The sequence below is a fragment of the Herpailurus yagouaroundi genome, unplaced genomic scaffold, assembly GCF_014898765.1.
Source record: "Herpailurus yagouaroundi ecotype Mexico unplaced genomic scaffold, PumYag 438, whole genome shotgun sequence".
Taxonomy (NCBI): domain Eukaryota; kingdom Metazoa; phylum Chordata; class Mammalia; order Carnivora; family Felidae; genus Herpailurus; species Herpailurus yagouaroundi.
This window is the reverse complement of record NW_024412655.1, coordinates 369,109-392,941: the sequence shown is the minus strand read 5'-3', so window position 1 is coordinate 392,941 and position 23,833 is coordinate 369,109. Positions and strand designations below refer to the sequence as shown.

The following is a 23,833-nucleotide window of genomic DNA, read 5'->3' as shown; positions in this document are numbered from 1 at the left end:
TCTCACAATGTCTGTCGCAGCTGTTTCTGGAATAGCTAAGAACAGAAAGCAGCCGTGCCGTCCCTCAGCAGGCGTCTGGTTCAACAAGCCGCCGACCGCCCGCTCCTCGGCAGTAGGAAGCCACGAATGTCGACACACAGAACAGTAGGACGTGAATCTCCAGAGATTCACGGGATGAAAAAAGCCAGTCCCCAAAGTCATAGACTATTCTTGAAAAACACAACTATCGAAGCAGCACGGACTTGTGGTTGCCAGGGGTTACGTGGGTGCTGGGAGGGGGTCCTCGCGGGGATGGAAATGGTCTACGTCTTGAGTGTCCATGTCACAGCCGGGTGGGGACCTCTTGCTACAGTTTGGGAAGATGTCACCACGGGGAGGGGGGACACAGGGTAGGGGGGACATGGGACCTCTCTGGATTATCTCTTACAGCTTCATGGGAATCTGTTATTACAGGCACATACACAGCTTGATTGGAAAAAAAAAAAACACTGGAATATCTTAACCTGTCTTTTCAGCAAATGTGCAAAGACAATGGGACACTGATGTACAAAACAGGAAAGGAGGATGTACCAAACAGGGGGAGGGAGGGAGGGAGAAGACTCCAGCCGTCCTCACACCTCATCCAGAAACTAACTCAAAACGGACCCAGGGCCTCAGCGTCAAAGCCAACGCGATAAACCTCCAGGAGAGACCAGGAGAAAGTCTCTGGGGCGCTGGGTGAGGCAAGGTCTCTTGGCTGCGTGGCCAGAAGCAAGACCCTGAGGGGACTTGGTACACTGAGGGACGGCCTGCTGCTCCCTGGCAGACCCCTGCCCAGGTGACGACGGCAGCCCTTGACCCATCTGGTAAAGAGCTCGTATTCCGAACTCGGAAAAAAGAAAGCCAACAGTTCAGTTGAGAAAGTTGGCGTAATCTTATGTTTGACGCGCACTTCAACGGGGAAGACGTGTGTCCTTCTGGAGCCTCAGGGGATTCGGGTCCCCTGCTTTTTCCAGCTTCTGGAGGTGCCTCTCTTCCCTGGCTCGCAGCCCGTCCTCCATCGGCACGGCTGTGGGCGCGTCTTCTCTCTGACTCCGTTTCCACCGCCTTCTCCCTGCTGCCTCCTTTCTCCGGCCCTCCTGCCTCCCTTTTATAAGGACCCTGGTCCCATCAGGACCCCCAGACAATCCAGGGTAACCCCACCCCTCATCTCAAGAGCCTTAATTTGGGTACACCTGCAAAGTCCCTCTTATCCTGTCAGGTGACACCTTACATGCGGATTGGGGCCTGGATGTCTCTGGGGGCCGTGATCCAACCTAACATCGAATATACGAGAAAGTATTCCAATATAATGATTCTGTAACAAACCGCTGGGCATGAGCATCAGGACCCCTTCGGATACTTAGGAGTAGACTGAACAAGAAACACGTGGGAACTCTTGTGAACACTGCAGAGAATTGCTCAGAGAAACCTGAAAAGAACAAACTAGATGACGAGGTAGGTCTTGTGACCCAGAGCGGCCGGGGCGACCTGGAAGGGTGACGCCGAAGGGGGGTGCCGCCATTCTCCAGACCTTGTGAACCACCACGGAGCGGCCCTGCTACAGACTAGACCCGTGGACGGGGTGGGACAGAGGGGCCCAGAGTCAGAGCCGCACGCGGTCGCTGGGTCTATGCCCGATGCACCAGGGAAGCCGGCCGGGCCAGGGCGACTGGGCGTCGGGTTGGAAACACGTGAGCCTGGCGTCTAGGCTCACCACGCGTGGAGACGGACCCCGGCTGGGTCACGGTCCGACACGTGAAAAGCACAATGAAACTTCTAGAAGAGCGTCTGAGAGCGTGTCCTCAGAGCTTGGAGGCAGGCAAAGGTTACTTAAACAGAAACATCCGTCCTAGAAGAAAAAGTTAACAAACTGGGCTCCCTCAAAATTAATGGTTCCTGAAAAGATGCTATTAAAAAAGATATACGCTGTACAAACTTCTGACAAAGAACTTGTATCAAGTGTATAAAAGCATCATACAAATCAGTAAAACCAGCCAATCTAGAAAAATCCAAATGCCACGGACATACCAGGGCATCGCAAACAAAAACACAAGACCCCACCTCACTCTCACCAGAATGGCCCAGACCGAGCCCTCATGGGAAAACTGTCCCACGAGAGAGTGGATCCCCACCCCCACCCCTGGGGCCCGTGGGGGCTCAGGCAGGGTCAGGTGGCCCTACCTACCCAACTGGGGCAGCTGGATCCTGGCTGGCAGGATTCGGGGCAGAGGGCCTTTTCCTGTCACTCACCTCCTGGGGTCCTGCCCGCCGCCTGGCAGCATTCTGAGCGGGGTCCGCATGAGGGTGCTTGGGGGACCGCCTGTCCGCTCAGGGCCCGTGGCTTGTGCGGAAGGGGTCAATGCTCTACGTGGCCTATCGTCTGTTTGCCAAACCTCCTCAGCTCCAGGGTCCACAGAGGCGGGGCTTCCCGGCCCAGCCTGAGCCTCCCCGGGTCCCCGCCAGCCCTGCCTCTGTGCGGCCTCAGCCTCCGGTCCGGGGTCAGAGGGCGTGTCTGGCCTCTGGAGCGGAGCCCGGATGGGCCGGGGGGGGGGGGGGGCTTCTCCTGCCCTCAGGGCTCCCGAGAGCCCCCTACACACCCTCCCAGCTGGGACCCCACGTCTGCCAGGGAGGGGGTCGGGGGGCCCTGGCACCTCTCTGCAGACCCCAACTCTCCAGAGCAGATGGGGGCACAGATGATGGAGAGAGAGCACCGATTCAGTCCAGGAACTGCCCCGGGTCTGCCGACCGCCACCAGGGTTTCAGCTCTCTGGCTGGTGGGCGTGTCTTCGGAGGAAGGGACACCCACCGAAACCCCGCCGCCCGCCGCCCCGCAGTCCTCGTGGTGACCTCCCTCGGCGTCTGGCCATTCACATTTTTGTGAACCGACCGGGGTCTTGCGGGCTATGATCTGGTGGCGTTTCTCTCCCGGGATCACCGCCCGGCTGCCCGGGCCCCTGGGCTGCCCGGAGGGACAGGTGCGGCCCCTCTCCCGCCCTGTCATCCCCGGGGCCAGGCCGAGGCAGGTGGGACGCTGCAGTCCAGCCACCCGGCCTCGGGGCCGGACGGGGGGGCAGTGATTCAGAGCAGGTGTGCACAGGGCACCACGCACCGTCCTCGTGGACCCCGGGTTTGCCAGGCGGGGGCCCGGGAGGGTGCTTCCCAGCTCCTCGGGTTCCCAGCCCCCACAGTGGGTGTCCGGGCATGTGTCCTCGGAGGGGTGGGACCCCCGCCAGCCCCGGGGATGCTGCCCCCCCCACCCCCGCCGTTGCTTTTGTGGACATAACCTGGAGCCATGGCTGATTCTTTTGCAGTTTATATGAAGCCGGGCAATCTCTTCTGGCGAGGGCGGGCTGGGCGGCAGGGAGGGCGCCCGAGGGGCCACCGACAGGCTCGGGAGAGTGTGCCGCACAAGGCCTCCCTTCAGGTCTGCAAAGTTCTAGCCAAATTAGTTATGGTTGTTTTCTCAAGGGGAGGGGTCGCTTTAAGTTTTTAATTAAATAAGAAAAACTGTGATAAAATACACACAGCGTAAAAAGTACCTTCTTCGCTGCCTCTAAGCGCGCAGCTCAGGGGCACTGAGCACGTTCATGCCGTTGTGCGGCCGTCCCCACCCTCCGTCTCCAGAACTTTCCATCTCCCCAAACGGAAGCTCTGTCCCCGTGAAACATGGACCCCGGCCTCTCCCCCAGCCCCGGCGCCCACCGTCCGCTCTCCGTCTCCGGGAACCTGGAGACTCCAGGGGCCTCGTGTGAGGGGATCACACGTGAGCATCACGTCCCCGCGGGTCCATCCACGTGGTGGCAGGTGGCAGAGCCTCCGTCCTCGCCAGGGCCGAGCGACAGTCCAGGGAGCGGACGGACCACGTTTTGTTTATCCGTTTATCGGTCAACAGACGCTGGGGTCCCTTCCACCTTTTTGCTGTCGTCACTAACGCCGCCTCGAATGTGGGCGTGCAAATATCTCTTTGAGACCCTGCCTCCCATTCCTTTAGGGATGTCCCCAGAAGTGGTGCTTTAATTATTGCCAACAGGGTTTTATACTGAGAAGAACACCTTTTAAATTCACTGATAGCATTAGACAGACCCTCCCCACCACACCCCTGCCATGCTGAAGTGTTTCTCGTCCTGAGGTCAGAGGGCCTGACCTGTGTCCGTGTGCCCTGGGGACCCACAGCGAGAGACCCGCGGGTGACCCTCGCTGGCGAGCAAGTGGCCTGGGTCCCGGAGCCCGGGAGGGCAGACAGCACTGTGGATGAGGGTGCTTGGTAGGGCCACCGGCCCCACCAAGGGGCAGGGGAGGGTAGAGAGGACACACGTGTGCTCACCGTCAGGGACCGGCCCAGTACATAGTGTCTTCCTCCACTGTCACAGACCCTGGGGCTGTGGGGTCAGGGTGGGGCCCTCTGAGGAGGGGGTGGTGGGAGAGAATGGGGTGGGGCCTCACGGGGACCGGGGACCGGGGACCGAGGACCGGGTCTGGTCCATCTGCCAGACCTCAGACCTTGGGGGCCAACCTAGCTCTCGGGAGGAATTCTGTTTGCCCAGTGATTCAGATTAATAAATACGTGCACGATGGTTTCAAATCAGCACGGCCCCACCATAAAACCAAATTTACTCTCCGCTCCCTTTCTCTTGCGTGGGAGAGAACGCCCCTGACCCCCAGCCCATCCGGCAGCGAGGGGCTCAGCCCCTCGGGGCCGGGAGGCTGACCCCAGCAGCGGACATCGCCGGACGGCTCTCCCCGAGCCCCCACCACAAAGCAGGGAGGGACCGGGTCGTCTTTGTCCTTATCAAGGAAGCTCCCAGCCTGGAGAGGCCCAAACCTGCCCTTTCGGTCAACAGCGCCCAGAGATAATCCTTCCGCAGCTATCAGAGGTTCCCAGAGCCCCCGCCCACTTCCTCTTCCAGGCTGTGCGGGTCCTTGTTGAGAAATCGCTCCCTATCACCTGAGACCCGCGGTGACCGTCCGCAGCTGCCCATTTCTCAATCTGTGACGCCAGCAGCCACGGCACCTGCTTGCTGGGTGGGGGCTGGTGGGGCCACACCCTGGGCCCTGGGGACGTCCTGTGAGGCAGGCGGGCGGGCGGCAGGCGGGGACGCGGGACCCCCGTCCACCGGGGCCTGTGCTGTGATTTCCGGTACCGCCCGGAGAGGAAGGTGCTGCCGTGTAACCGCCACGGGACAAGATGTGACGTAGGAGGCGCCACAAACTCTACACTCATTCAATGTGCGAAAGGTCCACCAAGTGACACGGTGCAGAGTCAGCACCCGTTTTCGGGATTGAGGAAGCCGCTGCGAGGCCCTGACTCACCCGGAGGCTGGGGTGTGGGGTGTGGTGGGGTGGCAGACCCCCCACAGGGGCAGTGGGGGCACTTCTAGGGACCAAACGAAGCTCGGAGGGTGCTTTGCTGACTCGTGTCTCTGAGCGGCAGGTCCTGTGGTCACTGTTTTCCAGAGTAGAAACCTGAGGCCCAGAGAGGGTGACGCGCTGGTCCTGGGCCACACAGCCGGTGGGTGCTGGGACCAGGACACTCACTACCTTCTCCCAGAGTCCTGAGCGCCGGCCCGGGCCAGGTGCCTCCCTCCTGTGTCATCCTCAAAGTGGGATAGCCACGCTTCCTACCACTCAAGGGTGTGCGTTTTTGAAGGACTGAATTAAACAGTGAAGCCCCCAGGGAGCGTGCCGGCGTTCGGCACCCCGGCCGGTGCTGGCCCCCTACTCAGGGCCGCCAGGGATGGGGCCGGCAAAAGGCACGACCGACTGCTCTGAGATGGTCCGGGCCCGGCCTTTATCCTGGGGGCGGGGGAGGGGGGCCCGGCTTTGGGGGTGCCCTTTATCAGGCTCGGGTTGGGGGTGCTGGCAGTGGCCCGGGCCCAGGCTGTGCAGCCCCTGGGGACCCGAGGGCAGCAAAGGCTTCTGGGGCCACTGCCCTGGGCCAGGCCTGTCCCTGCATATGGCCCCTGCTTCCCACACACGGTGCCCCTCCTGCGTGTCCCTTCCCCGTGTGACCCCCTTCCTGCAAAGATTTTCATGGACCCTGTTTTCAGATGAGGAAACTGAGGCTCAGAGAGGCAGCGGCGGGTCCCAGCCTGGCCCTGCCCCCACACCACCCCTCACTGCGCATGAAGCCCCCTGAGGAGGAGCAGGAGGGCAGAGCCACTGTGGGCTGGGGGGACTCCCAACCCTTCACCCTTCCGCAGCCCCCATCGTAGTCCCGGCCTTGGCTCGGTGCAGAGACATCAAGGGAGCGATGTGGGGGGCAGGGCGGCCGCGGCACCTGGCGCTCAGAAGTGCAACCTCTTGCCTTGGCCCGCCTCCTCACGGCGAGGAAGGGCCTTGACTTTTGAGGCTGGATTTTCATAGGACAGGAAAGTGCATGGCAGCCGGGTCTGCCAGCTCAGGTCGGGCCCCCGGAGGAAGGCCAGGCCAGCCCGACTGTCACGGACGCCGGCGTGGGCGCTTACCGTGCATGCCCTGGACACCCACGGCAGCCCCGGGCAGCACCTTATGGGAGAGGTGCCTGGAGGGAGTCCAACCCTGGGGAGGGGACGTGCCGTGGCCTGGAGGCGTCTGGGTGGCCAGCGGTGCCCATTGCCTGTGCAGCTCAGTCCAGCCTCGTGCACACAGGGCATGTCCCCGAGGGCGAGGCCGGTGACTCAGATGAGACGGGGCTCGCGTGTGAACTCAGCTTGAGTCCAGGGCCAGCAGCGTGGACACTGGTTGACCTGTAACCTCCCTGCCTCTCTGGGGGTGTGAGACGGGCAGGCCCGTCCGTCCCTCACTCTCCCCTCGGCCTGGGGTCCCAGCCCCTACCCAGGGCACCAGATCCCACCGGTCACTCTCCTGACCACAAAAGCCACGCGCTCTTGGGAGCCAGCCCCGTCCACCCTGCCTGTCCCTGGACACCCGCCCCTGCCCTGTTCGGCCGCAGGTGACCGGGTATCCGGCTCCAAGGCCGAGCAGGGGAGTCCGGTGGGGGTCTGAGCGTCTGAAGCACCAGCCTGCGGGGGCCCCATTGGCTTCCCCACTGCCGTCAGGCTCCTACTCCTCCCATAGGAACCCTCGCTCAGTCACACACTTGCCCCTTCGTGTCCCCCGCGCCCCCACCCTCCAGCAATGTGCCACAGGCGCTGTCTCCCACAAGTACCGCCAGATGGGGCCATGGGCAGGGGACGACTCAGAGACAGAGGACCAGGTGACCGTAAGAGCTTGGGAGAGGCCCCCAGTGCAGGAAGGGGATGCTCAGACAGCCCAGCCCCTCCCCCTCTTTGCCCCATGTCCCCAGCAGGGACCTCTGGTCAGGCCCCCTTGCAGGCGGTGAGCTGTGGGTCCTGAGGAGGGGTGTGGCCCCCCGGGAGGGAGGGTTCAGCCCCAGGACCCAGCACCCCAAAAGGACCCGACGCTCAAACACCCATGGTCCGGGGCCGTGGGCTCATCACGCCATGATGCCTTCTCGGCTGGGCCCCCCAGCCCGGTGGGTGCAGACACGTCCACCTCTCAGGGCCACAAGGCCACATGTGACCCGAGCTGGCCTGGGGCTGCCCACTGCCCGCCTGGAGCCGGAAACCTCTGAAGCTCGGCCAGGGTCCCGGGGAGCGCCGAGCAGGGGGCAACGTCCTGTCTCTGGGGGTGCTGCCCCCCCGAGCCCCTCTGCAGAAGGGTGAGCCCCTGGCGGCCCCAGCAGCATGGGAGTCAGCGGCTTTCCAGCAGCAGCAGCAGCTCGGGGGCCTGGCTGCACAGAGGCGTGCCCGGGGAAGCGCCAGGGGTGTGGGGCACGTCGGGCGGGAGGATCCCTCCGGGCCGGGACCTGGGGAGCCCTCGGGAAACCAGGCTCCACCCGGCGGCCACGCCCATCTCTGCCCGTCTCCGGCTGCTGGCCAGCCCCGGGCGAGTGCCCACTGTTTACCTGGGTGAGGGGAACGGCAGGCCCGCCCCGCCCACCCACGTAGAGCCACGGGGACCGGAGCCAGCTCTGAGGCTACAAAAAGCTCCCGGCCACTAGGGCTCTGCCTCAGAGGCTGCCCCCGGGGACTTCTCCCCTCCCTCCTCAGGATGGGTGTCGGCCGCAGGAAGCTGGCCCCGCTCTGGGCCCTGGCTCTCACCCTGGCCTGGGCCCGGCACACAGGTGAGCCAGCACTCACCGGCTCTCCCAGGCTGGCCCTGGCCGTGGCCTGGCATCGCGGTGCTTCCCCCACAGGCCGGGAGGGCAGCAGGCCGCCCAGACGCCTTGACCGGGCCTCTGGGCGGGTGGAGTGTGGCCGTGAGTGGCCCCCGGCAGCCTGGCCCCCGGCCCCGGGCCCTGAGCCGTCTTGCGGGTGTCCCAGCTGGTGGGGTTGGGGAGGAACCCTCGGGGACTGCGGGGGTCCACGTTGGGGGTGGGGCCTCTGAGGCTGGGCTGCTCCCCCGAGGCGAGGAAGCAGGAACCCAGCGTCTCTGAGCCCCCGGCCTGCCTTCCCTGGCAGCGGCCTGCAGCCCACTCACTCCTCCACCCGTGTTGCCCTGCTGGTCACTGCCTCTGCCCCCCCAACCCCCAGGCCCCGGGCTGAGTGGGTTCTCAGGCCCCTGGGCCAGCCTGGCGGAGCGGCCCTCCTATCCCTGGGTCCCCCTCCCCATGCACCCCCAGTTTACCCGCTCGTTTTCCCCATCTGGGCCTTATGGGGGCTTTTCGGGAGCCTCAGCCTTGGGCCGAGGGTGTGATAGTGAGGTCCACACAGCGAGGATGCTGGCGGCGGGGTGGGGGAGGGACTCACAGACCCTCTGCGGCCCCCTCCCCCCAGGTCTGCACCTCACTGCCTCCACTTCCCAGGGGCCAGCTGGGTTCTGGCCGGGCGTGGGGTGGCAGTGTGCAGGAGGGGCCGGGGGCCCGTGTTCCCGAGGCACTCAGCACAGAGGGGACCATGCCACGGCGCCCCGTGTGGCCCATACACTCCAGTCCTTGGCTCTTGCCGCTGTGTGTGGGGCCCGTCCCTACCGGTGAGGGCAGCTGGCCCCTGCAGGGCCAGGCCCCTCCTGCCACGCTGGCGTGGCCTCTGAGGGCCTCAGAGATCGGCCTTCCAAGCCGCGCCAGGTTCTTGGGGCAGCCTCGGGGCCGACACGGCCAGCCCTCAGCTCTCCTGCCCTGTGCGCCCCTGTGCTGAGCCGCCCCCCGTGCAGTGGCCCTGAGCACCCCCTCTACGGTGCAGCCCCACCCCACTCAGCTCCACACTCCCCAGTCTGTTCCAAGTTGTCCTCCAGGCCACTGGCTTTACTGTTGGACCCTCCACGGGCCGCTGTGCAGAGTGGGGAGATACTCCGTGAATGCAGGGCTCCCGGGGACACTCTGTCAGGGCCAGGGGACCTCCCCCTTGAGGGCTTGGGGAGCCAGGCTGAGGGAATGCTCAGAGAGGATCGTGGCTCAGCCTGGACCTGGTGTGGACGGTGTGGACAGAGACCCTCCCAGCGTCCCCAGCCCTGCACAGAGAGAACCCCCACCTGTTCTGGCCCCTTCTGCCCGCCCATCCCCCTCTTCCTCCGTAGGCTCTGTGGAACATGGCCACGAGTACCTGGACCTCCTTCCTGTCACCCAGGGGCCCGCTGGTGAGTCGGCCCCCCACCTCCGTCAGGGCTGCCCCACTCGGGGCCAGGGGCCTGCTGAGCTCACGGCGACATCCTGCTGTCTCCCCGTAACCCCTGATATTTCATCCACGTATGCGTCCTCGTGGCCTGGGGGTGGGGGCTGGTGGGGTGGCCTCTCTGGGTATTTCTGTGCCGCCACTCTGGGTGTGTGGCCCCGAAGCCCAGACAATCTGCCTGCATTTGCCGGCACTGGGCCCACGGGAGGCTCATCCACGCCTGGCCTCTGCCCCCAAGGTTGACTTTTGAGATTCTGGGCGTAAGAAAGTCCCAGGTGTGAACAGAGTGCAGGGCTGAGAGCTTCCGGCCCCTCGGGATGGCGTGGCAGAGGCGCAGGGCGGAGGCTGTCGCTGGAGGAGGCTTTGCTGCCCGAGTGTACGTGCAGCCCGGCCCCCCGGGGCGCCTTGCGGCCACGGCCTTGGAGAGGCCACCTCCAGTCGCCTTGTGTGGGTGGCAGAGATGCCTACGCCCAGCAGAAGCCATGTGCGTGGGGGGCGCTGTGTCACCCTGCCCCTGCTCCCGCAGGCGACCGGCTGCGCGGCGTGACCATCCTCCCCCCTCTGAGGACAGCGCCGGTGGTTCGAGGTGAGGGAGGGCCTGTGAGGCCGGGCTGGGAGGGGGCAGCTGGGCGGGGTCCCGCTTCCCAGGTGGACCCGGGAGAAGTGCTGGGAAAGGGCCCCCGTCTCCAGGAGGGTCTGGGTCCAGGCGGCTCCTCCCCGGACGCCCGGCCCTCGGGCAGCAGTGTGCTGGACTTGGGGGCATGGGGGCGCCCCTCAGGACTGCCCTGGCTCCCCACAGCCCTGAACCCCGCGCACAACGGGCGGGTGTGCAGCACCTGGGGCGACTTCCACTATAAGACCTTCGACGGGGACGTCTTCCGCTTCCCGGGCCTGTGCAACTACGTCCTCTCCGCGCACTGCGGGGCCGCCTACGAGGACTTCAACGTCCAGGTCCGCCGCGGCCTGGAGTCCAATGTCACCACGCTGGCCAGAGTCACCATGAAGCTGGATGGCATGGTCATCGAGTTGACCAAGAGCTCCATCCAGGTCAACGGGCTCCCGTGAGTCTGGGGGGCTGTGAGGGGGACGTAGGGTTGTCCCCGAGACGGGGGGGCCCATGGCCCCTCCCCCACTGGGGCCCGCGCTCTTTTCCTGCCCCTGGAAGTGGTCCCCTCCTGGTCCTGTGACCCCAGGGCTGCAGACTTCCCTGTCTCCCCCACTCCCCCTGCTGCCACTGTCCACAGGCACTGTGCTCATGTCCCACGCGTGACCACAGGGGACCTCGCCGCCCCCTGCGTGCCCCTCGCCGCCTCAGCCGCGCCCTCTCTCCGCAGAATCCAGCTGCCTTTTAGCCAGTCTGGTGTCATCATCGAGCACAGCAGCAGCCACCTGAAGGTGGTGGCCAGGCTGGGCCTGGTCTTCATGTGGAGCCAGGACGACAGTCTCCTGGTGAGGCCGGGGCCCAGGGCTGGGGTGGGGGGGCGTCTCCAGCCCAACAGCCTTCCCAGGGAGGGAAGAAAGTGCTCCGGGCAAGGGTGGGTGGGGAGGTCGGAGAAGGTCCCCAACAGGGTGGGGGAGGAGGGAGCCAAGGTGCTATGGGGGCGCTGGGATCTACACCCCCGATGGAGACCCCGCGTGAGTGGGGTGTCTCCTCCAGGACAGAGAGCCCTGCTCTGCATTGTGGGGGCCGGGGGCTGGTCCACGGTCCCTGACAGCCCCTCCTTGGAAGTGTCCCACACCTTGTCTGTCCCTCCCGTCCCGAGACGTCCCTGGCAGGGCCAGTGGCTGACATGTCCCTCTCCTTCCAGCTGGAGCTGGACTCCAAGTACTCGAACCAGACCTGCGGGCTCTGTGGAGACTTTAACGGTGTGCCTATCTTCGACGAGTTCCTCTCCCACGGTGAGCCCCTCCCCACGGCTGTCCCACGTGTCTGCACTGGGCCCCTTCCCCGGGGCTCCCTGGAAGGCTGCCTTGTCTCCAACTTGTGTGCACGTGCACGCACACCCGCACCTGCACAATCCCAGCACCCACAGGCGCACCTGCCCGCACACTCAGCCGTGCGCCCGGAGGCACATCTGGGGGCCTGTGCTCGGCGCGGCTGCTCTGGGAAGTGGATGTGGAACCACGCACCCTCCTCACCTGAGACCAGAGTCCCACCTCCCATCAGGCCCCGTCACTGTTGCTCGGGCCTCCAGACTTCGCCGCCAAGAAGCGGGACCCGCACGAGCCGGGGTCCCGGCCCCCAGGTCCCCTTCGCCAGGCCCGTTAAACCCCACTTAAGGCTCACCCATAGATGCTTCTGGCCGTGAGGGAACGAGCCTGCCCATGCATCCGGTGGCCCTGGCCCGGCAGGCCCAGCGCAGGCTTGGCTGGGGGGGGGGGGGGCGGCCGGGGGGAGGTCGGGGTCACTCTCCAGCCCTCTGGACTACAGGCCAGCCCTGGGCTTGGAGAGCCTCAGTCAATAGGCCTCCGCCCTCGGCCTGCAAGCCCCAGAGCCTTGGTTGTTTCCCCAGTCTTCAGACACCCTGAATGTCCCTTGTGGCCACTGCCTAACCCAGCGGTGTGGGTGGGGGAGCAGGGGCAGCCAGGATGCCGCGGGCACCCTGGGGGACGGCTTGTGCTCCCCGCAGGTGTCAAGCTGACCCCCATCGAGTTCGGGAATCTGCAGAAGTTGCACGGGCCCACGGAGCAGTGTCAGGACCCTGCACCTGTGCCCCCGCTGACTTGCTCACTGGGCACCGTAAGTCCTGGAGGGAGTGGCGGCGGGGGCCGGGCTGTGGGGGGGTGGGCTGTGAGTCCAGAGGAGAGTCCGGGGCCTGGACTCAGCACGGCCTCCCGGCTCGGCCCCAGGGCATCTGTGAGGAGATCCTGAGCAGCTGGCCCTTCCGGGGCTGCAACGCCCTGGTGGACGCCAGCAGCTACGTGCAGGCCTGCCGGCAAGACCTCTGCCTGTGCGAGCACGCCGAGCTGACCAGCTGCGTCTGCCATACGGTCGCCGAGTACTCCCGCCAGTGCGCCCACGCCGGGGGGCGGCCCCTGGACTGGCGCGGCCCCGACCTGTGCCGTGAGTGCCCCGGCCGGCCCCAGCCCCGTCACCGTGCTGCCCTGCCTCGGTCCAGAGGCGGGGGCAGGGTGTGACCACCGCCACCCCCCGCCCCCGTCCTCTACCCTGCAGCCCAGACGTGCCCCCTCAACATGCAGTACCGCGAGTGCGGCTCGCCCTGTGCGGACACCTGCTCCAACCCGGAGCACTCCCAGCTCTGCGAGGACCACTGCATGGCCGGCTGCTTCTGCCCCGAGGGTGAGAGGGGCCCCCACCCCCGCCTGCCCCCCGAGAATCACAGAGGCGTTCTGGACCCCCGGATCTGAAGGGCCCCCGAAGGGCAGGGCAGCCTGGGGCGGAGGGCTGGTCTCCTCCACATGCTCACGCGGTGGCCGCAGCCTGGCACCTGCCATACTGGCCGCCTGCTTCTGCAGGGACGGTGCTCGACGACATCGGCCATACGGGCTGCATCCCTGCACCCCAGTGCGCCTGCGTGTACAACGGGGCCACCTATGCTCCGGGGGCTGTCTACTCCACAGACTGTGCCAACTGGTAGGACCCAGGCCCCTGCCCTCCTGTCCGTCACCCCAGACGCGTCCTGGGATGGCCCCTCGGAGGCCAGGGCCCAAGTGCTGGATGCCATCCCTCACGTGGGGCCCCGGGCACTGGCCAGTGGCTCTCCGCACGGGCGCTGAGGGGCCCCGGGCTGTGCAGTGATGCGGGCAGGCCTGGGCAAGACCCTTGTCCACCTGCCGGTGAGGAGGGAGGGTCTGGGTGCTCCCGGGGGCCGCGCTCACGTGGTCTCTACCCGCACCCAGCACCTGCTCCAGCGGCCGGTGGAGCTGCCAGGAGGTGCCATGTCCTGGCACCTGCTCAGTGCTGGGGGGCGCCCACTTCTCCACGTTCGATGAGAGGCAGTACACAGTGCACGGAGACTGCAGCTACGTGTTGGCCAAGGTACGGGCCTCGGGGTCCTCGCTGGGACACAGCGGCTGTCACACGGGAGCCCCTGCCTGGGCTGCGTGCAGCGGCTGCCTCTGAGGCCACCCTGGGAAAATGCCCCGGCTCCTGGTACCAGCCCCACAGGGAGCCAGGTGGGGGGGGGGGGGGGGGGGGGGGGGGTGGCGCAGGGGGCTGGGGTCTCTGGGCAGAGTGTGAGCACTCGTGTCTGCAGCCCTGTGACAGCAGCGCCTTCACTGTGCTGGCGGAGTTGCGCAGGTGCGGCCTGACGGACAGTGAGACTTGCCTGAAGAGCCTGACCTTGAGCCTGGACGGGGGGCACACGGTGAGGGCAGATCCGGGGGGCCTGGGGGGGGGCACACGGGGGAAGGCCGACCCGGGTGGATGCTGGTCGGGGGGCATAGTCAGAGCAGACGTGGGTTGGGGGGAATCTGTGTCTCTCGTGGCAAGTGACCTCTGCCCAAGCCCTCGATCCCCGTGTGGGCGGCGAGTGGCCAGGGGGCATGGCCCGGGGACCCTCCCACCCCACAGATCTCTGAGTGACGGTCCTCAGATGGAGCAGCTCAGGGAGGGACCAGGGCACGTCCGGTAGCTCGTGCATTGAAGGCAACGTCCGTATTTTATAAAGTCACTTGTGTTTTTACGTGACTGAGAAAATGCAGTCCTTGAAGGACACGCAGACAAACTGAGCACAGGGTCATCGGCCCCTCTTTGTGGGAGCCTGTGGCCTCCACGGGCAGGGGTCTCACAGGGGCACGTCAGGGCCTCTGGGGCCACTTGGGGCGCTGGCAGAGCCTCGACTTGCCCTGACCCTGCTGTGTACTGCTCCCAGGTCATCGTGGTCAAGGCCAGCGGGGAGGTGTTTGTGAACCAGATCTACACCCAGATGCCCGTCTCAGCAGGTGAGGGCGCCGGCCCTGGCCCCCTGAGGGTGCCGCTGCTCACACCCCGCTGAGACCTTGTCCCCTGTGTCCACAGCCAACGTCACGCTCTTCAGACCCTCAACCTTCTTCATCATCGCCCAGACCAACCTGGGTCTGCAGCTGGACATCCAGCTGGTACCCACCATGCAGGTGTTCCTGAGGCTGGCGCCCGAGCTCCGCGGGCTGACCTGCGGTAAGAGGGGCCGCCTGCCCTGGGGGCCGGAGCCCGCCCTCGGTGGCCGGGGCTCTCGGGGCCTCATGCTGCCCCCCTGCCCCAGGCCTGTGCGGGAACTTCAACCAGAACCAGGCCGATGACTTCCGGACCCTCAGCGGCGTGGTGGAGGGCACGGCCGCCGCCTTCGCCAACACCTGGAAGACCCAGGCCGCCTGCCCCAACGTCAAGAACAGCTTCGAAGACCCCTGCTCCCTCAGCGTGGAGAACGGTACGTGGATCCATGTGGCCCCAGGGCCCTCTGCGTGCTGGTGACACCCCCTCCCCCGCCGCCCCCGGCCACGGAGGTCCACTCCGGCCCCGAAGGAGCGATTCAGGTGGTTCACAGGCAAACTCCCCAGCGGCCGTGGTAACTTCCGGAAGCAAAGGAACAGGGTGTTGTGGGGGTGGTGGAGGCGGCCCTCGGCGTGCCTGTGGGCCACAGACGGGCGCTCGGAAGGAGCCAGGAGCCTGCCCGCTCCAGGCGCCGTCCTCTGTGGAAGGCGCTTCTGTGTGACCCCAGCTGACCTCCCCGCTCCTCCGTCCACAGAGAAGTACGCTCAGCATTGGTGCTCCCAACTGAAGGACCCCCACGGCCCCTTCGCCCAGTGCCACGCTGCCGTGAGCCCCGGCACTTACCACTCGGTAACGGCCTGCCCCTGGCCCGTCCCCTCTGGCCCGGGCTAGCCCGGCTCCGCTGGCTACGGAGATCAGGGGCCGTAGTCCTTCCAGCTCCCACCTGGAGGGGGTCTGCCGGGGGTGTGGGGGCCCCCGGCGCCAGCTCGAGGAGGGGCCCCAGAGGAGGCGGGGGGCAGCGTGGGGATGCTCGCTGAGTGTGGGTGACCACGGCCCCGTCCCCAGAACTGCATGTTCGACACGTGCAACTGTCAGAAGAGCGAGGACTGTCTGTGTGCGGCCCTGTCCTCCTACGTGCACGCCTGTGCCGCCAAGGGGGTGCTGCTCAGAGGCTGGAGGGACGGCGTGTGCAGTGAGTGTCCCCGAGGGTCCCCCGGTGCAGGAATACACACTCCGTGGCTCTCCCTGCGTGAGGCTCCCGTGCCGGCCGGGGACCCCGCGGCTGGAGCAGGCCTGGGGTGGGCAGGGCAGCGGGGGGTGGCCGGGGACCGGGTGGCGACCTCCGCCCTGCGCTGAGCGCCGCCCCCTTCCCGGCATCCTGCAGCGAAGCCCATGGCCACCTGCCCGAAGTCGCTGACCTACCAGTACCACATCAGCTCCTGCCAGCCCACCTGCCGGGCCCGGAGTCACGAGGACGTCACCTGCGGCATCCGCTTTGTCCCCGTGGACGGCTGTGCCTGCCCCCAAGGCACCTTCATGGACGAAGTGGGCAAGTGTGTGCCGGCCAGCAGCTGTCCCTGCTACCACGAGGGCTCCGTGGTCCCCAACGGGGAGTCGCTGCACGAGCGTGGGGCCATCTGGTGAGAGCCCCTGCTGGCTGGGCCTGGGGAGCAGGGTGGCTGAGGTGGGGGGGGTGCCCTCTGACCGCCCTCTCCTCCCAGCACTTGCACGCAAGGCTTGCTGAGCTGCATCGGAGGCCACACCCCTGCCCCAGGTGAGCCCTGAGAGCGGGAGGGAGGGGCTCTCGTTTCCACGCCAAGCTTCTGGGCGGACGCGCCCGGGTCCGCGTGGCTGGCGGGGGGCTGACACGTTTCTGCGTCAGGCCTGGTCTGTGCCCTCTGGGCTCGGGGAGGGGGTGGCGAGGGGGTGGGAGCAGGCCTCACTCTCGCGCCCACGCAGCACCCGGCCGGTCAGGCCTCGGGGCGGCACACCCCCGGCTGCTGGGAAACTCTCAGAGCCAGCCTGGCGGGTGGCGGCTGGGGGCCCCTCAACGGCCCCTGCCTCCCCAGTCTGCACCCCGCCCATGGTCTACGTCGACTGTCGCAATGCCACGCCGGGGGCCGCCGGGGCCGGCTGTCAGAAGAGCTGCCTCACCTTGGACATGGAGTGTGTGAGTGTTCCCCACGCCCCCAGGGACCCCTCGTGGGCACCCGCCGCGTGGCCCTCTCAGGCTGGGCCCAGGAAGACCCCTGCCCGAACGCTGTCCGGGCCCCCTGCAGGCCGTGGCGGGGGGGCCCTCTGCTGTCACCTCCGCCGTCACCCCCCGCCCCCTGACCTGTGTGTTGTGCCCCACAGTACAGCCCCCGGTGCGAGCCCGGCTGCGTGTGCCCCGACGGGCTGGTGGCCGACGGTGAAGGCGGCTGTGTCGCCGTGGAGGACTGTCCCTGCGTGCACGACGAGGCCAGCTACCTGCCCGGCCAGACTGTCCGGGTGGGCTGCAACACTTGGTAGGTGGGGCCCCGGGACTCCACCCCGGCCGGGCCGGCCCCGCTTCGGCCTGACTGTTCCCCCCCCCCCCCCCAGCACCTGTAAAAGCAGGATGTGGCAGTGCACACGTGAACCCTGCCTGGCCACCTGCACGGTGTATGGGGACGGCCACTACATCACCTTCGATGGGCGGAGCTACAGCTTCAGTGGCGACTGCGCGTACACACTGCTTCAGGTACACGGTCCCCGCCCCCCGCCCCCCGCCCCCCGTCCCCCGCCCCCTGCAAGCTGCCCAGGCCGTCCCAGCCCCCACCCCCCCACCCCAACTGCCGTGTCGGCCTCCACCTGTCCCCAGGACCACTGTGGTGGGAACAGCACTGCCAACGGGACCTTCCGAGTTGTCACGGAGAACGTCCCCTGCGGGACCACGGGCGTCACCTGCTCCAAGGACCTCAAGCTCTTCCTGGGAGTGAGTCGGGGGCCGGGTGGGAACGGGGACAGCCCCTCAGAGGCCCCGGGGAACTCTTGGAAGGTGAGCGGGGACGGGCCTGAGGGACCACGTCCCCCCTCCCCCCGCAGAGCTACGAGCTGAAGCTGAGTGGCGGCAAAGTGGAGGTGATCCAGAAGGGCGTGGGGCAGGAGGCCCCCTACTCCATCCGCCAGATGGGCATCTACCTGGTGGTGGACACCGAGGTCGGCCTGGTGCTGCTGTGGGACAGGAAGACCAGCATCTTCCTCAAACTCAGCCCCGAGTTCAAGGTGGGCCCCCCCCCCCAGGACGGCCCAGACCGAGGGCCGGCTGGGACGGCTGTGGGGTGGGGGACACACACAGACGGACAGAGGAGGGATTCAGCCTCGAGGGAGGCGGCAGGTAGGAAGGAGGTCCGCCTGTGTCCACTGCGCGCTGTGGCTCCTTCTCCCAGAGCGGAAGGTCCCTCCAGGCTGCGGTCCCAGGACGCGCCCCTGGACGCTCGGGGGGGGGGGATCCCCCCGGCCTCCTCCGGCTTCTGGGGCCCCAGGCGATGCTCCGACCTCTGCCTGCAACCTCACGTTGCTGTCTTTGCTCTGTGTGTCTGTGCCCAAATGTCCTAGTCCTACGAGGACACCAGGCCCTGTGTCCTCAGCCAGGATGCGTCCGTGCTAGCTGGACCTCCACCTGCGGAGGCCCTATTTCCACATGACGCCATGCTCACGGGTCCCCGGTGATCTGAGCCAGTCTTTGGGGGACCTCTTTCCCGTGGCCCCGAGCGCTAAGTGGGGCCGTGCCCGGAGGCACAGCGCTACCCTCCCCCCCCCCAAGGTGTCCTGGGGACATGCAGCCCCGGGGGGAAAGGAACGGGGGCACAGGAGGCAGGGACAGGGGCTCTGGCCCTTGCAGCCTGTGTCCTGAGCCCCCTTGTGTGCAGGGCCGGGTCTGCGGGCTGTGCGGGAACTTTGACGACAATGCCGTCAATGACTTCACCACGAGGAGCCAGTCCGTGGTGGGCCACGCCCTGGAGTTTGGCAACAGCTGGAAATTCTCCCCGTCCTGCGCCGACGCCCCGGCCCCCAGGGACGCCTGCGCCGCCAACCCGCACCGCAAGTCCTGGGCCCAGAAGCAGTGCAGTGTCCTCAACAGCGCCACCTTCGCCGCCTGCCACGCCCACGTATGTGGGTGCTCCCGGGGCGCCTGGGGAGGAAGGGACAGAAGTGGGGCTGGCATCGCCTTCCACCTTTTGGACCAGCCCGCGGTCAGCCCCGCGGGACCACGAATCTGCTGTCCCTGAGCGGCGGGGGAGACGGCCCAGGTCCGGCCACGCCCCGGGCCTGACCCCCAGCAGCCCCGGGGAATCCGGTCCTGAATCCGAAGCCTCTCTCCCCCGCCAGGTGGAGCCCGCCAAGTACTACGAGGCCTGCGTGGGCGACGCGTGTGCCTGTGACTCTGGGGGCGACTGTGAGTGTCTCTGCACGGCCGTGGCCGCCTACGCCCAGGCCTGCCACGACGTGGGCGTGTGCGTGTCCTGGCGGACCCCGGACATCTGCCGTGAGTTCACGGGATGTGTCGTCGGGGCAGGGTGGGCCCCCATTCCAGGGAGCGACACACTGCGCGGTTAAGGCTGGTCGCCCGCGGAGGGGGGCGGCGGGTGTCGGAAAGGAACGTGAAATGGGGAGGGGTGTCACCGATGGACAGATGGGAGAATGTTCCGGAACCCAGAGGGGTCAGTAGAGCCCTGCTCCCCCACCCTGCCCGCTTAGAACCTGGCCGGAGAGGAGTGTAGCGGGCAGCCGCTCTGGCCGGAGTCCCCCACCCTGGCAGGCGGCACCCCCGAGGAGCCGGGGGACCCGCGGCTGCGTCCCAGGTCACGGGCATTTGGGGCCTACGCCCCCCGAGGCCCCGTGCGGGAGGCACAGGGGAGGGACGGGGCTTGGTCGAAGGTCGGGGTGCAGGGGGAGCCCGGCCGGCCGCCGGGTGGCCCTGGAGGCCGTCGTTGCCAGGGCGGCGCCCCGCCTGGGGCCGCTGGTGGCTCGCTCTGGCCGGAGCCGGCCCGCTGAGTCGGCCCCCTCACCTGCAGCCTTGTTCTGCGACTACTACAACCGTGAAGGCCAGTGCGAGTGGCACTACCAGCCGTGCGGCGCGCCCTGCGTGAGGACCTGCCGGAACCCGAGCGGCCGCTGCCTGACCGACCTGCCGGGCCTGGAAGGTGCGCTGCTGCCCCGCTGGCCAGAGGGGCCGCCTGGGGTCCTGGGGTCACGGCGGGGTCTGTCCTGGGGCCCTGGGGCCCCAACCCCGGAGGTGCCGCTGTGGGTGCAGCCTCGAGCTGGGGACTGAGCCAAGGTGGTGGGGGTGGGGCGGTCGGGCAGGCGGTCGGCTGGGACTCAGGCCTCTCCGGGCCGCAGGCTGCTACCCCAAGTGCCCGCCAGAAACCCCCATCTTCGACGAGGACCGGATGCAGTGTGTGGCCACGTGCCCCACGCCCCCACCGCCACCGCCCTGCCGCGTCCAAGGCAAGTCATACCGGCCGGGGGAGATGGTGCCGTCTGACAGGAACTGCCAGTCCTGGTGAGTCCTTGACCAGAGGGGCAAGCAGCTGGAGCGTGTGGGGTTCGGCCCTCGCCCTGCGGGACGGACGGGGTGGGGGGGCGGGGGCCGCAGGCCCGAGGCGTTGAGGGGAGGGGAGAGGAGCGGGAGGGGGTGACGCCGAGTCACGAGGCCGCCCCAAGGCCGCCGGAGCAGATGCCCCGAACGGGAGGTGGCCGTCGGGCGGTCAGCGGGGAGCGACGCCGGCCCCCAGTGGTCACTGACTGGAAGGGGCTCCCCGAGAGGGTGCGACCTCGGCCTCCGTGCCCAGCGGCCGGGGCTGAGGGCCGGCTCCGGCACCACGGCGATGCCCTCGCCCCCAGACTCACCTTCTTCCTCCCGTCGCCAGCGTCTGCAGCGAGAGTGGGGTGCAGTGCGCCTACGACACCGAGGGTGAGCGGCCGGTGGCCTTCCTCGGGTCTGGGGTCTCCAGGTCCCTGCCCGCCCCCCCCGCCCCTCACGTGCCCGGCACCCCCTCCTCCTCACAGCCTGCGTCTGCACCTATGACGGGCGGCGCTTCCGCCCGGGGGACGTCATCTACCACACGACCGACGGCACGGGGGGCTGCATCTCCGCCCGCTGCTCGGCCAACGGCACCATCGACAGGAGGGTCTACCCCTGCAGCCCCACCACCCCCACGCCACCAACCACCTTCTCCTTCTCCACACCCCCGCTCGGTAAGGCGGGGCCACCCCTCGTGCCGGGAATCCAGGAGGGGACCGGGGGCCGGACACTCGTCATCTCTGCAGCCAGGAAGGGCCCTCTCGTCCAGCGTGCCGGGCGGGACCGGCGTCCTCACCTGTGCCGTCAGGGCCGGGGCCCCTGGCACGGGGTAGGGCTCTGACAGGGGACCTCAGGCAGGCCTTTGGAGGGAAGGGCCACCGGGAGCACCCCTGGGGAGTCCTTGCCCCATCATTGCCACCTGCCTGTCTTAGGCCACACCGAGGGTCAGGTAGCCCATCTCCTCTCCCTCTTAAGGGGGTCGTCCTTAGAGCCCTAGCGGACCTTCCCGAAAGAGTGCAAATTCTGCTCAGGGTGTAAACGAGATCGATTCACCTATTTATTGAACTGCTGTGGGCTCCACACATGCCCCGTGCCGGGTGTGTCCCGGGAACTCGGTCCCTGTGTTTCCCAAGCTCCCATCACAGGGGGGGACGGTCACGCAGACTGACACGGTGAGACGTGCGAGGCAGCTGACCGGCAGGGGGACGGGGACAAGGGGTGACAGGGTGCCTCGGGGAGCCTAAGAGACTTAGCCCTCCCGCCTTCTCTTCTGCCCTCAGTCGTGAGCTCAACACGTCCAGCCCACACGTGCCACAGCCCTGCCAAGAGCACGGTGCGGCCCAGCACTCGGAGTGGTGCCCCGTCCTCCACCCCGGGCACGACCTCCGGTCCTCCGACGAGCCCTCCCCGGCCCCGCCAGGCCTGTGGGGAAGATTGCCAGTGGTCACCGTGGCTGGACGTCAGTCACCCGGGACGGGGCATCGACAGCGGTGACTTCGACACACTGGAGAACCTCCGTGCCCACGGGCACCAGGTCTGCCCGGCGCCGAAGAGGGTGGAGTGTCGGGCTGAGGACGCCCCCGAGGTACCGATCCAGGTCCTGGGGCAGCACGTGGAGTGCAGCCCAGCGCGGGGGCTGACCTGTTACAACCGCAAGCAGGCTTCAGGGCTCTGCCACAACTACCAGATCAGGGTCCAGTGCTGCTTCCCCCGTACCTGCCCTACCTCTGGCGGTCAAACCCAGACCACCACACCTGTCCCAGGGACCACTACAACCACCCCGAGTACCCCTACACCTGTCCCAGGGACCACTACAACCACCCCGAGTACCCCTACTCCTGTCCCAGGGACCACTACAACCACCCCGAGTACCTCTACTCCTGTCCCAAGTACCCCTACACCTGTCCCAGGGACCACTACAACTGTGAAAAACACTCCGTTGACCCCGAGGCCAATGCCAGTTTCAACGACACCTGAACCTTGTTTACAAAAGTTGTGCAACTGGACCCAATGGTTCGACAGCAGCTACCCTGGTCCTGGCATAAACGGTGGAGATTTCGACACTTTTCATGACTTGAGAGCCAAAGGACATAAATTCTGTGAAAAGCCCAGCAACGTGGAGTGTAGGGCACAGTTCTTCCCAAACATCCCACTGGAGGAGCTGGGGCAGGACTTGATCTGTGACAAGAGCCTGGGGCTGTTATGCCTCAACAGGAACCAGTTGCCGCCGATCTGTTATAACTATGAAATCCGGATCGAGTGCTGTGAGCTGGTGGATGTGTGCAGAAGCACCACACACCCTGTGACGTCTGAGACCACGTATTCCACCCGAGAGGAACCCGGGACCCAGACACAGCTTACCTGGACCACCGGAATCCCCTCGTCTCCCACACGGCACAGCACCGCCAGCTCCGTGCACACGCACCCCACAACCAGCATCACAACCGGCACACACTCAGTCTCCCCAGCCGTGACCATCCCCTGCCAGCCACAGTGCACGTGGACCAAGTGGTTCGACGTGGACTTCCCGTCCCCTGGGCCCCACGGAGGAGACACGGAAACCTTCGGCAACATCGTCAGAAGGGGAGAGAAAATCTGTCGCCGGCCCGAGTACATCACGCGGCTGGAGTGCCGGGCCGAGAGCCACCCCGAGGTCAGCATCGAGACGCTGGGCCAGGTGGTAGAGTGCAACGTCAGCAAGGGCCTGGTGTGCCGGAACCGGGACCAGGGTGGCGACGTCAGGATGTGCCTCAACTACGAGGTCCGCGTGCTGTGCTGTGAGCCCCCGGAGTACTGCTCTACCCACAAAACTGTCGGAGTACCTCACACTTCAAGCGTTAGCACCACCAGGCTAACTGAAACCACCTCCCACCTGGTGACATCCAGCTCAACCTCCGTGCCGAAAACCAGCTCAACCTCGGTGACAGAAACCAGCCCAACCTCGGTGACAGAAACCAGTTCAACCTCGGTGACAGAAACCAGCTCAACCTCCGTAACAGAAACCAGGCCAACCTCGGTGAAAGAGACCAGCTCAACCTCGGTGACAGAGACCAGCCCAACCTCGGTGACAAAAACCAGGCCAACCTCGGTGACAGAAACCAGCTCAACCTCGGTGACAGAGACCAGCCCAACCTCGGTGACAAAAACCAGGCCAACCTCGGTGACAGAAACCAGCTCAACCTCAGTGACAGAAACCAGGCCAACCTCTGTGACAGAGACCAGCCCAACCTCGGTGACAGAGACCAGCTCAACCTCGGTGACAGAGACCAGCCCAACCTTGGTGACAGAGACCAGCCCAACCTCGGTGACAAAAACCAGGCCAACCTCGGTGACAGAAACCAGGCCAACCTCGGTGACAAAAACCAGGCCAACCTTGGTGACAGAAACCAGCTCAACCTCGGTGACAGAGACCAGCCCAACCTCGGTGACAGAAACCAGCTCAACCTCGGTGACAGAAACCAGCTCAACCTCGGTGACAGAAACCAGCCCAACCTCGGTGACAGAAACCAGGCCAACCTCGGTGACAGAGACCAGCTCAACCTCGGTGACAGAGACCAGTCCAACCTCGGTGACAGAGACCAGCTCGACCTCGGTGACGGAAACCAGCTCAACCTCAGTGACAGAAACCAGCTCAATCTCAGTGACAGAAACCAGGCCAACTTCGGTGACAGAAACCAGCCCAACCTCGGTGACAGAGACCAGCCCAACCTCGGTGACAGA

At 66.4% G+C, this 23,833-nt stretch overlaps 1 protein-coding gene across 1 annotated transcript in view; it reads left to right on the top strand.

The window, feature by feature from the left end:
- Positions 1-23,833, top strand: part of MUC5AC (mucin 5AC, oligomeric mucus/gel-forming) — a 90,675-nt gene that overhangs the window by 21,074 nt on the left and 45,768 nt on the right. The window contains exons 2-39 of the mRNA XM_040464276.1: positions 6,828-6,993; positions 7,136-7,222; positions 7,549-7,931; positions 8,073-8,146; positions 8,556-8,720; positions 9,018-9,197; positions 9,538-9,597; positions 9,918-10,008; positions 10,091-10,218; positions 10,432-10,693; positions 10,967-11,081; positions 11,441-11,531; positions 12,263-12,372; positions 12,483-12,696; positions 12,808-12,933; positions 13,110-13,227; positions 13,494-13,632; positions 13,850-13,960; positions 14,468-14,537; positions 14,614-14,751; positions 14,837-15,001; positions 15,320-15,414; positions 15,631-15,757; positions 15,950-16,205; positions 16,287-16,339; positions 16,635-16,735; positions 16,921-17,072; positions 17,149-17,287; positions 17,408-17,521; positions 17,632-17,811; positions 18,459-18,698; positions 18,919-19,075; positions 19,605-19,733; positions 19,930-20,092; positions 20,460-20,503; positions 20,599-20,787; positions 21,394-23,417; positions 23,480-23,777. Of these exons, the coding sequence (XP_040320210.1) occupies positions 6,828-6,993; positions 7,136-7,222; positions 7,549-7,931; positions 8,073-8,146; positions 8,556-8,720; positions 9,018-9,197; positions 9,538-9,597; positions 9,918-10,008; positions 10,091-10,218; positions 10,432-10,693; positions 10,967-11,081; positions 11,441-11,531; positions 12,263-12,372; positions 12,483-12,696; positions 12,808-12,933; positions 13,110-13,227; positions 13,494-13,632; positions 13,850-13,960; positions 14,468-14,537; positions 14,614-14,751; positions 14,837-15,001; positions 15,320-15,414; positions 15,631-15,757; positions 15,950-16,205; positions 16,287-16,339; positions 16,635-16,735; positions 16,921-17,072; positions 17,149-17,287; positions 17,408-17,521; positions 17,632-17,811; positions 18,459-18,698; positions 18,919-19,075; positions 19,605-19,733; positions 19,930-20,092; positions 20,460-20,503; positions 20,599-20,787; positions 21,394-23,417; positions 23,480-23,777 (7,454 nt within the window). The remainder of the gene's footprint in view (positions 1-6,827; positions 6,994-7,135; positions 7,223-7,548; positions 7,932-8,072; positions 8,147-8,555; positions 8,721-9,017; positions 9,198-9,537; positions 9,598-9,917; positions 10,009-10,090; positions 10,219-10,431; positions 10,694-10,966; positions 11,082-11,440; positions 11,532-12,262; positions 12,373-12,482; positions 12,697-12,807; positions 12,934-13,109; positions 13,228-13,493; positions 13,633-13,849; positions 13,961-14,467; positions 14,538-14,613; positions 14,752-14,836; positions 15,002-15,319; positions 15,415-15,630; positions 15,758-15,949; positions 16,206-16,286; positions 16,340-16,634; positions 16,736-16,920; positions 17,073-17,148; positions 17,288-17,407; positions 17,522-17,631; positions 17,812-18,458; positions 18,699-18,918; positions 19,076-19,604; positions 19,734-19,929; positions 20,093-20,459; positions 20,504-20,598; positions 20,788-21,393; positions 23,418-23,479; positions 23,778-23,833) is intronic.